General features: G+C 33.8%; 2 protein-coding genes across 2 annotated transcripts in view; one reads left to right on the forward strand and one right to left on the reverse strand.

The window, feature by feature from the left end:
• Positions 1-14,668, reverse strand: part of LOC137630609 (cap-specific mRNA (nucleoside-2'-O-)-methyltransferase 2-like) — a 353,518-nt gene that overhangs the window by 179,018 nt on the left and 159,832 nt on the right. The window lies entirely within an intron of this gene.
• The window catches only part of LOC137630608 (serine-rich adhesin for platelets-like), a 64,203-nt gene continuing 51,903 nt past the window's right edge, over positions 2,369-14,668 (forward strand). The window contains 1 exon segment of the mRNA XM_068362200.1: positions 2,369-2,843. Coding sequence (XP_068218301.1) covers positions 2,702-2,843 — 142 coding nt within the window. The 5' untranslated portion in view covers positions 2,369-2,701.

Here is a 14,668-nt window from a genome sequence, read left to right on the forward strand (position 1 = left end):
TCTCTCTCTCTCTCTCTCTCTCTCTCTCTCTCTCTCTCTCTCTCTCTCTCTCTCTCTCTCTCTCTCATCCATTATTATTTATATGACCTAGGTTTCCAAGTACCTTTCCTGCATGTCTCCATATCCTTATTACATTTTCCCTTTATCCTCACAAAATTATAATCTCTTTCGTTTTGCAATCTTTATCTTTGTCTCAACTTCTGTCACATAACATTTATTAACATGATTCTCTCTCTCTCTCTCTCTCTCTCTCTCTGACTTATAACCAGATTTGATTTACATCCAATTTTCCAGTCTTCGCCTGTCTGTCGATGTGTCTGAGCCTAAACAGCTGTTGTGGTGAAGTGATCTTCCGTCTACGAAGGCTACTTCCATCTCTCATTGTTGAAGGCGCCGTTAAGTTTCTTTGGGGTTACGCCTCCGAGGAGAAACTGCGGAATAATGCAGCATTTTCACTCGGTTTTCTTTTTAATTGATCCATGTCAGTCAGTTCTTTCTTACTGTCTTGAGGTGCAGGGAAGATTATGAGACGATGGTTTCATATTTTTTCTTTATTCTGACCTCATATTCAGCTTAGGTTTCAATATTGCATTTTGTGTAATGCAGGTATATTGAATTAAGTAGTTTTCAATATTGTATCCTGTGTAATACAGCTGTTTTGAATTCATCAGATTTTAAATATTATATTTTCTGTTGTATTTAGTGCAATACAGATATTTCGAATTCACTAGTTTTTCAATATTGTATTTTGGGTATTACAGATGTTTCGAATTCACTAGTTTTTCAATATTGTATTTTGTATAATACAGATGTTCTGAATTTACTAGTTTTCCAGTACTGTATTTTGTGAAATACGTATATTTAGAATTCACTAGCTTACGTAAAATTATTAGTTTAATTTTTGGGTAAAATAGACGGTTTAAAGTTTTTTAAATGGGGGGGGGGGCATTTTAATACCTCATTGTTACTCTTTTTAATTATCTAAGAATATCCAGACACTGCTATCTTTCAAAATGTTCATTGTTTTATATTTCAAATTTAAAATTACTGGTATAGAAGATTGACATTTGAATAACTTGAATAATGTCAAGTATATTTTCAGTACAACTGGAATCAAAAGAAAAACAACGAAGGAAGAAACCTATCTAATAATTTAATTTTAATTTCATTCTTCAAAGGGAAAATAATTACAAGAAGTTATCATTCAAAACGAACGCTTCAAATGAAAAAAATAGATAAGATTTCTTCTCACCACAACACAATGAGGTGTCAAATAGCGAAAAACTAACTTCACGAGTAATTTCGCAAAACGATAACTAAGATTGCAGTCATTATGAGCCAGATTGAGGTCCTGTATTCGCAGATAATGGCGACGGCTTTTTCATAAAGCGTGTCGGGCAAACTGCACGGCAATTTCCTAGCCGCAAATTCCCATTACATGTCAGGGCTCAGGAACTCAGTCGTGACGGGGAACACCTGTATTGGGGCGGCTCTCTGTGATGGGGGTTAAGCTGGCCGACCGACGAAATCAAATGCATAGTGTATGGTTTAACGTGTACAGTCTTAACAAACTCCTGTCTCTTTTCTGTTATAGCACTATAGAACAAGGAGTGTTGGTGGCATATTGGAAACGTTCCTTCATGACGTTCAGGCGGAATGAGGTTCGAATCCCGATCAAGCTCGATAGTTTCTTTAGTGTCTGCAACCTCATCATTCTTGTGAGCTATGGATGGGTGGTTTGGGAGAGCCTATAGGCCTACATGCTGAGTCATCCGCAGCCATTGCCTGGCCCTCCCTAGTCCTAGCTTAGATGGAGAGGGGTCTTGGGCGCTGATTAAATGTACAGTAATATGGTTAGTCTCTAGGGAACTGTACTGCTAGCTAGAAAATGTTACTGTCCCTTGCCTTTACCATTCATGGGCAGCCTTAAAAACCTTTAAACATCTCCATTTGGTTATAATTGGACTACGATCGAGGTGAAATTTATTTAGATCGAAATCTAATTGTTATCTATAATCATAATCTTGCTAAACTCCTGCCGTTAGTATAAGGTCACCCTCGTTCTCTTCCCCTCATTATTTGGGACTTGTTCAAATTGCTACGGTTGTTAAAATGTCTTATTTTAGTTGTTCATTACTTCTTTTGTAGTTAATTTATTTCTTTATTTCCATTCCTCACTAGACTATTTTCTCAAGTTGGAGCCCTTGGGTTTATAGCATCCTGCTTTTCCAACTAGAATTGTAGCTTAGTTGTTAATAATAATAATAATAATAATTAAAGAAAACCATTTTAAGAAATAAAAAGGCTACTTCTTTGAGCATTGTTCATAATTAACCAATCTATCTATATTGCTTTCAGATCTGAGCGACGTCTCCCGACGAGGTTGGAGTGATGGTTACGAATACCCAACTTAAGAAAATGACAATAGTGATGGGAATAGTGCAGAAAATATTGGTAATAAATCAAGATGAATAATTTCTTGACATAGTTAAAGTATGAAAGTCAATTAAAAATCGGTTTTATCAAGTGATGAAGTGTAGCAAAACCGTAAAAAAATATAGTATCCCTTTATAAAAAGTGTGCGATATAAGACAGTGTTCAGGGTATATAAATATTTTCAAAAATAATTTAGAAATGGATCGGTGTTCCCAATGCACAGAACATGGGTGATATATAGAGCCTCGCTGGATGATATTCAACCATGGTTTATATTGGGCTATCCAAGATGGCTGCCAGTAGGCGGCCAAATCCAGTGATCTTAGCCTTGTCACTATTCAGCTTCTCGGAGATGCTGGCCTCGGGGCAGTTACTGTACAGCCCTACTGCTCAAGCGACAAACGAAGGTAAGTTTTGCTCATTTGCTCTCTAATTGGCACTGGATGTTACATTGCAGAGATGTTCTTTATTGTGAATACTTCTGGACTGCATGGACCCTTCTACTGCCAGGCTATAGGTTACAGTCTTCTGCTTTCCAGGTTGTTCCATAAATAATAACGTATTATTGTAAACAACCGAATGAAAAAAGAAAAACTACCATATGACTTTAAAACAACTTAGATTTTACTCTTAGCTGCCTCAATTGATCCAGCATGTGACCGTTTTAAATAGGAAGAATACATTAGAAATATTTTCAACAATTTCCTTCGAAAAGGTTAGTACACGCACCTGGAAAGCCTCGATGCGGGGCTTTAAGAGGTGGCACGTGTGCCTTAGTTCAATAGATGGGGCTGAAGTGTATGGCGTGATTGGTTTGTTATCAAGACTTGAGACTTAGTAAATGAGGTTTTCGAGTATTTTTCACCTACAGGTGAGTTCTGTGATGTTAACAATCGAGTAGGTTTCGGAGATAAGACTATGAATTTTAGGGGGAAATTCTACAGAAAATAATAAGCATAACTAAAGGGAGCGAGTTGCTCAGTATTGTTATTTTCGACAATTTTAAAGGATAAAAGGAATTTCTATACACCATTACCGTATATTTTGATAAAACAATTTAATCATTAAGTCTTTGGGTTACTTGGCCATATTGGAGGTTTGCTGTACATAATCACTCATTTATTATTGGATGCAAAATGTTTCTTACAGACAAGATTATTAAATGACCAGGAAGGTTTCAATTGATGCCGTGGCGTTGCAATAATAACGATCATCGTAAAATTCTATACTCAACTATAGAGACACGTATTATAAAAGTGAGACTTAAGTTCTGAAAAAATAATTTAGTTAGGGATAATTGATATTAATAATGCATCATATATTTGCTATATACAGTGCCACATAATAGCATTGATAATATTGTAATTATTCCTTACATCTATCTTTCTCCCTCATTATCATTAGAGCTGTCTGATCAAGGAGTAAACTATAGAACAGATTTTGATGGCATTAATTCAGAAAGATAATTCTTTTAGTGTTCTCTTGCTTGAGGGTACACTCGGGCACACTATCCTATCTACTTTCTCTTCTTCTTGTTTTATTAAAGTTTTTGTAGTTTATATAGGAAATATCTATTTTAATGTTATTATTCTTTAAAATGTTTAATTTTTCCTTGTTTCCCTTCCTCACGGGGCTATTTTCCCTGTTGGGGTCCCTGGGCTTATAGCATCCTGCTTTTCCAACTAGGGTTGTAGCTTAGCAATTAATAATAATAATAATAATAATAATAATAATAATAATAATAATAATAATAATCCGAAGTTAATTTTAAAAAGTATACCCTTCGCGGGAACGCAAACTATTTACTTGACTCATTGGAACGATTCAAGTAATCGTGTTCAGGTTTAAAGTCAGATTTTAAAACGATGTATGGAAATACAGGTAATACCTTTAGAAATTCAAAACAAATTCATAGCAACTTAATTCAACTGTTTTTTTTTTCCATTCACTGTTAAGAAAGGTTTGACTGGGATAACTTTTTTTTTTTCCTTTTTAACAATTGTTGCATTTTACATATCAATGCGTACAAAATCGTTACAATTTACATGACGAATATGTTATAAATAGCATGAAATTAAATTATTTTTTAAAGATATATACCAATGCCGGTTTCCAGGAAGTCAGTTTTGTCAACATAGTATTACAGTTTTCCCCCCTTTTTTAAGTATAAAGATTGCAACATGGAAATATGTGATATACTCCATTTCCTACTAAACATTTGATTATTATTATTATTATTATTATTATTATTATTATTATTATTATTATTATTATTACTTGCTAAGCTACAACTCTATTTTGAAAAGCAGGATGCTATAAGTCCAGGGGCTCCAATAGGGAAATAGCCCAGTGAGGAAAGGAAACAAGAAAAACAAAATATCTTTATTACAGTAGCAACATTAAAATAAATATTTCATAAATAAACTATGAAAACTTTAACAAGACAAGAGGAAGAGAAATAAGATCAAATTAAATACTTTTGAATATCCTAAAGGAGAGCAAGAAATAAAAAAGGGAAGTCAAGGAAGCGTACACACTCGACATCTGCAAACAAAACAGGAAGATTTAGAACTTCCACAAAGAGAAAATCAAAAGCCAGAGCTGGTCATTTTTCCATGCGAACCTTCGAGCAATTATCACCGAAAACAAAACGCACCAGAGCTCATTTGCATCCGCAGGAAATACATATGAAGTGCAAGGTGTGACACCTCTCAAAGATTACTCAAGCCATATGCTAACGCCTCGAAGAACACGTTTACGAGGTTCTAAAGTTCGTACGAGACCGAAAAGTCTTTTTTTTTTACGAGTGCGTTACATTGCGAAACTTCCTGGAACGCACTGCCGATTGAAAACGCCTTGCAGATGTCAGCTGTCGAAGAAACATGTGTTAAGTGCAGTGAAATATTACCTCCTTCCAATTTTTTTTTTTTTTTTAGGGGGGAGGGGGTGATGGATTATGGGAAAAAGCACGGCAGTGTTTAAGCGTCCTGAAAAAGTATATTTGCTAAGATTTATAGAAATGTTATATTTTTTTTTTTTTGCCCTACGTTTCACGTAAAAGGCAAGTTTGTTTCCAGATGAAGAAAAAATTATTTTCGGGGATATCCAAAAATATTTGTATTAATTATGCAGAAAAAGGTCTTTTCATGAATAAATCATGTCTTCTGTTATGCATTATCAAAAGGTAGTGATTTTCTTAATGTAAAGAAAAAAGGGCACTATGAATAAACCATCCCATTTTTTTTTTACATTTGATGAAAACTGATTTCTTTCAGTAGGGTGATCAGAAAACTTTGTTTTTCTATGGCCCGTATGAAAACGGACCTTCACATAACTTTATTGGGAATAATAATAATAATAATAATAATAATAATAATAATAATAATAATAATAATAATAATAATAATAATAATAATAATAATTGAACTGAGAAGGCTATGGAATATGCAAATAGAAGTGGTGCCAATAATCATAGGATTACTAGGTACCAGACCTAAGTCATTGCAAAGAAATTTTGAGAAGGTAGGTGCTGATATAGCCCCAGGACTTGTGCAGAAGAGCGTGCTACTTGAAACATCACATATGGTGAGGAAAGTCATGGATTCTTAATGAAGCTAGATGTTAACCGGAACTGCACACTATAAATCCCCTTTCTCTGTAGACTGAGATTCATAAAAGAATAATAATAATAATAATAATAATAATAATAATAATAATAATAATAATAATAATAATAATAATAATAATAATAATAATAATAATAATAATAATATCAAACTGTAGACTCTTGCCCACACCAGACGACCTATCTATGAATACGTGCCACGTTAAATGATAAATCTAATTTGGGGAAATAATATTTTTCCTTTATTATAATGATTGTTGACTTACATGATCTACTTCCTTTTAATCTTTATCCACAAAAGTAAATTCTTGATAAACATTCACAAAATATATACATTCTTAATAATATAAAAAATAACCTTTCAATTAATACTTCAAAAATATTTTACTTTAAACAAGATTTTAAAAAAATTCTTATAGAACAATATTTTGTATTTTTCCCATATTACAAAACTTCAAATATATAATCCACATAAAAAAAGTAAAATGAACATTTTTCTTCCGTTTAAGTACGGAATTTTATTTCACAATGAACTGTATTATACATAAGATAGTAGCGGGAGTATTACCTCGTAGAAGTCAATTTGAGGATTACCTCATTGATGTCGATGTAAGGTTTACCTCAGCGAGGCTAGTGTAAGCGTTAGCTCATTAAAGATCTCCTCATTCTCTCTCTCTCTCTCTCTCTCTCTCTCTCTCTCTCACACACACACACACACACACACACACACAGTGTGAGATTCTGGGTCTTCATCTCTATTTATCAAGTTTTCTTCCTAACACTCGAGTTATTCATCGTCACTGGTCTTCAGGAACTGTCCCAGCGCTACGACCCACATGAATTGACTGACCACCAGGTAATTAAACTGCTACTTAGGGCAACAGAGACAGAATGATATTTAAGGAAATTTTTTAACTTGGGATAATATCAAAGATTTTCGATGATGACGGGAATGTTCTACAGAGAGAGAGAGAGAGAGAGAGAGAGAGAGAGAGAGAGAGAGAGAGAGAGAGAGTTGAGGAGACCTTTAATGAGCTAACGCTTACACTAGCCTCGCTGAGGTAAACCTTAAGGGCAAACAAGAGGAGAGGGTTGAGGATATTTTTCCCATTAATTAAAGGCTCTTTCAAGGTGCGTCCATTAAGGAAAGACGAAACGTCAACACACAATTCAACTACGAATCTTTGAATAGTTCTTTTTTCAACTAAGTTATTTCTAATTAATTCTCTATCATTATAATGATCTTTCTCTAATAATAATGAAGCAAAAGTTACATAACCTTTAATTTGGATAATTATCTGAAAGAATCAGATAGTGAGAAATTCATCTTTTGTTTTTGAGGAGATTCTGTATAAAACTACTCGAGAGAAAACAAGAAAAACGGAGAAGAAGAAGAAGCGACAGGCATCATCTCGGTAGCACAGGCACTGAACCTACCCGGAAGGAAACAAGAAGAGCTTTTGTTTTCCGGGGGGAAATCCTGATCTGTTTGTAATTATTCAAATCCAAACAAAAGAAAACAAACGTTCGAACCTGTCCCTTGGGTGGAGAAGCCTGTAGCAGCCTCCGGCATGGTCGCTCTTCAATAACTAATGGCACTTGAAGTCAAGGCTTAATGAATAGACACGGCACATTTTCAAGGATCCTTAGGTGTAAATTTACCTACCCTGTGTTTAGTTAACCGAGTCTGCTGTAATTATAATCCTTCGATTTTCATGTCCTTGTCCCAAATCTAAGTCAACATAGGCTTCAACTAAGATTTTGTATCATGTTGATTTCAATATTTCCTGTGATTCATTTAATTTAGTTCTCTTATTGAAGTTTGTTCGTGTTCGTGTGTCTTTTAATTTTTCTTTCGTTTATTCCTTCTGTAAATACTTATTTAAAAATTTCTTTTTACACATTTATTAAACATTTTCCGGTGTACTTTCTTACACAGCCAGTTCCTGTAAGTATCTGAGTGGCGCAAACACACACACAGATATATATAAATATATGTATATATATATATATATATATATACACACACACACACACACACATATATATATATATATATATGTATATATATATATCTATCTATCTATCTATCTATCTATCTATATATATATATATATATATAAACTGTATATATATATACATATATATATATATATATATATACCTACATACATACATGGCACTTCCCCCAATTTTGGGGGGTAGCCGACACCAACAATAAGAAAAAAAAAGGGGGGGGGGGGCTCTACTCTCTATGTTCCTCTTAGCCTAACAAGGGACTCAACCGAGTTCAGCTGGTACTGCTAGGGTGCCACAGCCCACCCTCCCACATTATCCACCACAGATGAAGCTTCATAATGCTGAATCCCCTACTGCTGCTACCTCCGCGGTCATCTAAGGCATCGGAGGAAGCAGCAGGGACTACCGGAACTGCATCACAATCGCTCGCCATTCATTCCTATTTCTAGCACGCTCTCTTGCCTCTCTCACATCTATCCTCCCATCACCCAGAGCTTCCTTCACTCCATCCATCCACCCAAACCTTGGCCTTCCTCTTGTACTTCTCCCATCAACTCTTGCATTCATCACCTTCTTTAGCAGACAGCCATTTTCCATTCTCTCAACATGGCCAAACCACCTCAACACATTCATATCCACTCTAGCTGCTAACTCATTTCTTACACCCGTTCTCACTCTCACCACTTTGTTCCTAACCCTATCTACTCGAGATACACCAGCCATACTCCTTAGACACTTCATCTCAAACACATTCAATTTCTGTCTCTCCATCACTTTCAATCCCAACAACTCCGATCCATACATCACAGTTGGTACAATCTCTTTCTCATATAGAACTCTCTTTCCATTCATGCCCAACCCTCTATTTTTTACTACTCCCTTAACCGCCCCCAACACTTTGCAACCTTCATTCACTCTCTAACGTACATCTGCTTCCACTCCACCATTTGCTGTAACAACAGACCCCAAGTACTTAAACTGAGCTACCTCCTCAAGTAACTCTCCATTCAACATGACATTCAACCTTGCACCACCTTCCCTTCTTGTACATCTCATAACCTTACTCTTACCCACATTAACTCTCAACTTCCTTCTCTCACACACTCTTCCAAATTCTGTCACTAATCGGCCAAGCTTCTCTTCTCTGTCTGCAACCAGTACAGTATCATTCGCAAACAACAACTGATTTACCTCCCATTCATGGTCATTCTCGTCTACCAGTTTTAATCCTCGTCCAAGTACTCGAGCATTCACCTCTCTCACCACTCCATCAACATACAAGTTAAACAACCACGGCGACATCACACATCCCTGTCTCAGCCCCACTCTCACCGGAAATCAATCACTCACTTCATTTCCTATTCTAACACATGCTTTACTACCATTGTAGAAACTTTTCACTGCTTGCAACAACCTTCCACCAACTCCATATAACCTCATCACATTCCACATTGCTTCCCTATCAACTCTATCATACGCTTTCTCCAGATCCATAAACGCAACATACACTTCCTTACCTTTTGCTAAATATTTCTCGCATATCTGCCTTACTGTAAAAATCTGACTCATACAACCCCTACCTCTTCTAAAACCACCCTGTACTTCTAAGATTGCATTCTCTGTTTTATACTTGATCCTATTAATCATTACTGTACCATACACTTTTCCAACTACGCTTGACAAACTAATACCTCTTGAATTACAACACTCATGCACATCTCCCTTACCCTTATATAGTGGTACAATACATGCACAAACCCAATCTACTGGTACCATTGACAACACAAAACACATATTAAACAAATTCTCCAACCATTCAAGTACAGTCTTTCAACATCTCAGCTCTCACACCATCCATACCAGACGCCTTTCCTACTCTCGTTTCATCTAGTGCTTTCCTCACTTCATCTATTGTAATCTCTCTCTCATTCTCAGCTCCCATCACTGGCACCTCAACACCTGCAACAGCAATTATATCTGCCTCCCTATTATCCTCAACATTCAGTAAACTTTCAAAATATTCCGCACATCTTTTCCTTGCCTCCTCTCCTTTTAACAACCTTCCATTTCCATCTTTCACTGTCTCTTCAATTCTTGAGCCAGCCTTCCTTACTCTCTTCAATTCTTTCCAAAACTTCTTCTTATTCTCTTCATATGAATGACCCAATCCCTGACCCCACCTCAGGTCAGCTGCCCTCTTTGCCTCACGTACCTTGCGCTTTACTTCCACATTTTTCTCTTTATATTTTTCATACTTCTCTATACTACTACTCTGCAGCTATTCTTCAAAAGCCCTCTTTTTCTCTTCCACTTTTACCTTCCCTGCATATATATATATATATATATATACATATATATATATATATTGGAAAGGTGTCACAAAAATGTAATACGTGTATAAAAACCGAATGTACTTTTGTAGATATATATATATATATATATACATACAGTATTTATATAAAGCATATATATACATATATATATATATATATATATTTATACACACACACACACACACACATATATATATATATATATATTTACACACACACACATATATATATATATATATATACATACATACATACTTATACAAATATATATATATATATATATATACATATATATATGTATATATACACACATATTATATATATATATATATATATGTGTGTGTATGTATGTATAAACGAAATGCTACAATTTTTGCTTAAAATGCCTGTGGTGACAAAACAATTAAAAACTGTTAGAAGAACTAATATTTTTCTATTCTTTTAACCATTATTAAATTTTCTTTAGGTACAACTAGAATTTTAAGAAAAAAATTATATATATATATATATATATATACTGTATATATATACATATATATATATATATATATATATATAAATCATTTTGATTAGACCGAATGTTATAAAAATGTATAGCAATGTGTAATGAAGTGCAGACATGGAAAGGATAAAAAGTAAGCAAGTCTAAAAATAATAAAAAAAATGATAAAATTAACAGTGTTTTCTTACATTTAGAATTAATTTCATCACAATTTTTGTAATAATTATGGACAACTTAGACAAGCATATTCAGAGAAAACTATTAAGAGATAAACTTTCCGTGAAAATGAAAAAAAAATATCTACTCCTATATTCTTACATTCTGTCCATATTAAACCTATACGTGGAAAATCAAGTTTCCCAGAACACGTATGAAACCATTCCCGTATACAGACGAGAAGTTCGTAAAAAATGCCACCGAACAATATTGAATAAGATGCGTGCGTGGAAACTAAACTACGAATCGGGGCGAAACAACCTCGTAGAGTTATTGAAGCACCGTACCATGATTTTAATTAAAATGTTCGTACCCGACCAGGTAATAAAAAAATAAGAATTTTGAATAAATTGCAATATGTACAATGCTCTCTGATCACTGCTAGGATGCGACAAATGGATTTCATATGGCTGTTGTATTCAAGCAGACATTTCAACCGTAGATTTGAGAGGCTTTGATGGGATATTTTTTTTTTTTTTACTGGGATGAAAATGTCCTTTAAGATTCGAAGGTTTGTAATAGCTCTATATATATGTGCTATGTTCAATGCTTAAAGACATTATGTTAAAAGTCTTGACAATACAATAGCATCGAAGCTTAATAATAATAATAATAATAATAATAATAATAATAATAATAATAATAATAATAATAATAATAATAATAATAATAATAATAATAATAATAATAATAACAAACTTACCGAAATCTCACGTATCAAAAAAAAAAAAATACTCATAAGATTAAACATTTGCCTTTGAAGAAATAAGTTGTGATATTCTTTTACACGCACACAGATGCATACATACACACACACACACACACACACACACACATATATATATATATAGATATATATATATATATAGATATATATATATATATATATACATATACACACACACACATATATATATATTTATATATATATATATGTATATATATACATACATTATATATATATATATATATATCTTGAGCCGACTTGTCAGCACAAGACAAATGAGCACAGACAATTTTGCGTTGACAATTAAACGCAAAACACCTGAGCACCCTAAATTAAAAATACGGTTATTACAGTCGCTTGATAAAATTCTCTCTCTCTCTCTCTCTCTCTCTCTCTCTCTCTCTCACTTAATTTGCATCATGAAGTAGTTGATGTTCTTCTAAAGTATTATTCATTTTAGTGGACAGTACAGCGACAACGGAACTGAAAATAATTGTCATTGTCGGCTCCATGTAACATAGGGGAAATAGATATAGCCCAAGATCTATGCTGGGGGAAATGTCCTTACATATGACTCACGTAGTGATGACCCTGATTGTTATTCTATATTTACTACACCGGAAAGTATGCGATTAATATCTTTCAATGTTAGAGAACAGAAGCAGAGCTAGAAATTGATATTGGATGGTAAGTAATAAGTAAAAATTCAAGCTGTCATATTTCTGGTTTGTTTATATGATTCGGTTTGGATATGATTTTTATTTGCATGTCTAAACCTATAAGATTCAAAATTTCTCTTATAGTTTTTTTTTCTATCTCAAAATTGTTTAACAATATTTTGGAAATGGGATAGTATTAACAAATGTAACCAACACTTGTAATAATCATACAACAAATAAGAGAGAGAGAGAGAGAGAGAGAGAGAGAGAGAGAGAGAGGATACAAATATTTTCTGCCCCATGAGCCTACCCGACATCCCAAAGAGTACGGTTTTACTCTAAAAACACTTTCGAATGAGTCTTACGGGCAATGTCATTTCTAGCAACTTTCGAGGGAATTTTGATGTAAGGTTTAATACAATGCATCTTTGAAAAGCTTAAAAGCTTCCCATGATCAAATCAGGGCCTGCATCACTACAAAATCTCCCCCATATAATAAAGAGAAAGTTTTTGAATATAGCCTAAATATATATAATATATATATATATATATAAATATATATATATATATATATATATGCATATATAATTTGAAGTACCCAAGATACTTAGTTGATGTAGCATTACAAAAAGCCAAAAAAAAACTTATTATGCAATTGACAATGTAACATCTTTTAATCATGATAATTTATTAGTTTTACCGTATAATGATAGTTTTCTCTGTCTACCAAAAATTTTAAGATGTTTTAAGGTTAATGTTGTTTTTTAGAAATTCTTCTACTATAAAGTGTATTTTGATAAAGAACTCTCCGTGTGATAGTGTAGGCTGCATATATGAAATTCCATGTAGTGGTTGTAATTTGAAATATCTTGGGCAAAGTGGTAAAATGCTGGCAACAAGGATAAATCAACATAAATACTGCGTTCGAGTTGGTAATATGTCTAACGCACTATTCGTTCACATGAATGAATATAATCATTTGATAGACTGGAAGAACTCTAAAGAGCTGCTATTTTGTAAAGATATTGTGAAGAGAAATATTATAGAATCAAGTATTATAAAGATAAAGTCGGATAGTGTTTTTAATATTAGTGCTGGTTTATATAAATTAGATAATTTCCTCATGACCAATATTGTTCAACAATTCAGTATTATATAATTTGTGTTTACCATTTTTTGTGTGTTTATGACCAGTTTGCGTTCAAGTACAAATTTTGGCTGTGGGTTGTTTGATTGTTTGACAATGCTAGTTAGCTGACTATTTTTTCTATAATTTCTCTACTGTTCAAAAAATTTTAGTTTTTTTTTTATCCTATTTTACTTATTGACGTCCTTCAACTATATCTCACTTTTTATTGTACCCTGAAGAAGTGTATTAAAATGCACGAAAGCGCTTGGTACTAAAGCTTTTTATTATTTCCTACTGGCTTTTGCGTATACCAAGTCACGTGATCCTTGTGGCAGTAAAGCACAGTATATATATATATATATATATCTACATATATATACATATACATATATATTTCCTATCAACTGAACGGCATTGCAAAACATATAACTACTAAGTCTCTCCCCGTTCCTCCGGTAAGGGGAGAGGAAATAGTCATACCCTGGTGAGAACAGGTACACCGAGAGGTGTACTCGGAAACCACGACTGACTTGTTGTAGTTAGGAAAGGGGGAGAGGGTGCGAAGGGTTGAATCTGTGTGTGTGTGCGTGCATCTCTATCTAAATACTTACTAGTCATATTTGACGGGTTGCGTACACTAGTTTAAATTGACCTTGAATGTACTTTTCAATTGGTACTGCTGAGTTTACATGGCTCTTCCTCCCAAGAGAAATACATAAATCGCAATCGACCCGAGAAAGATTCTGCACACTGAGAAAACCGTAATAACATGACATGCAAAAATTGTTTATTAACGTGGAATTGTCAGCGGTACTTTGCTCTTCAATTTGATAAAGTTCGTTCAGCTGGATGAAATCTTGGAAAAAAAAAAATATGGATGGGGAATGTACGCAAAACATAATATCAATGGACTTTGACGAAACAAGATATTACCTATAATCGAGAAATCAATTCTCATGACTAATATCTATTGTATAATAAATAGCAAGTGTCTGAGTATATACACACATATATAATGTATA

Source organism: Palaemon carinicauda, chromosome 38 (genome assembly GCF_036898095.1).
Source record: "Palaemon carinicauda isolate YSFRI2023 chromosome 38, ASM3689809v2, whole genome shotgun sequence".
In the NCBI taxonomy this organism is placed as follows: Eukaryota; Metazoa; Arthropoda; class Malacostraca; order Decapoda; family Palaemonidae; genus Palaemon; species Palaemon carinicauda.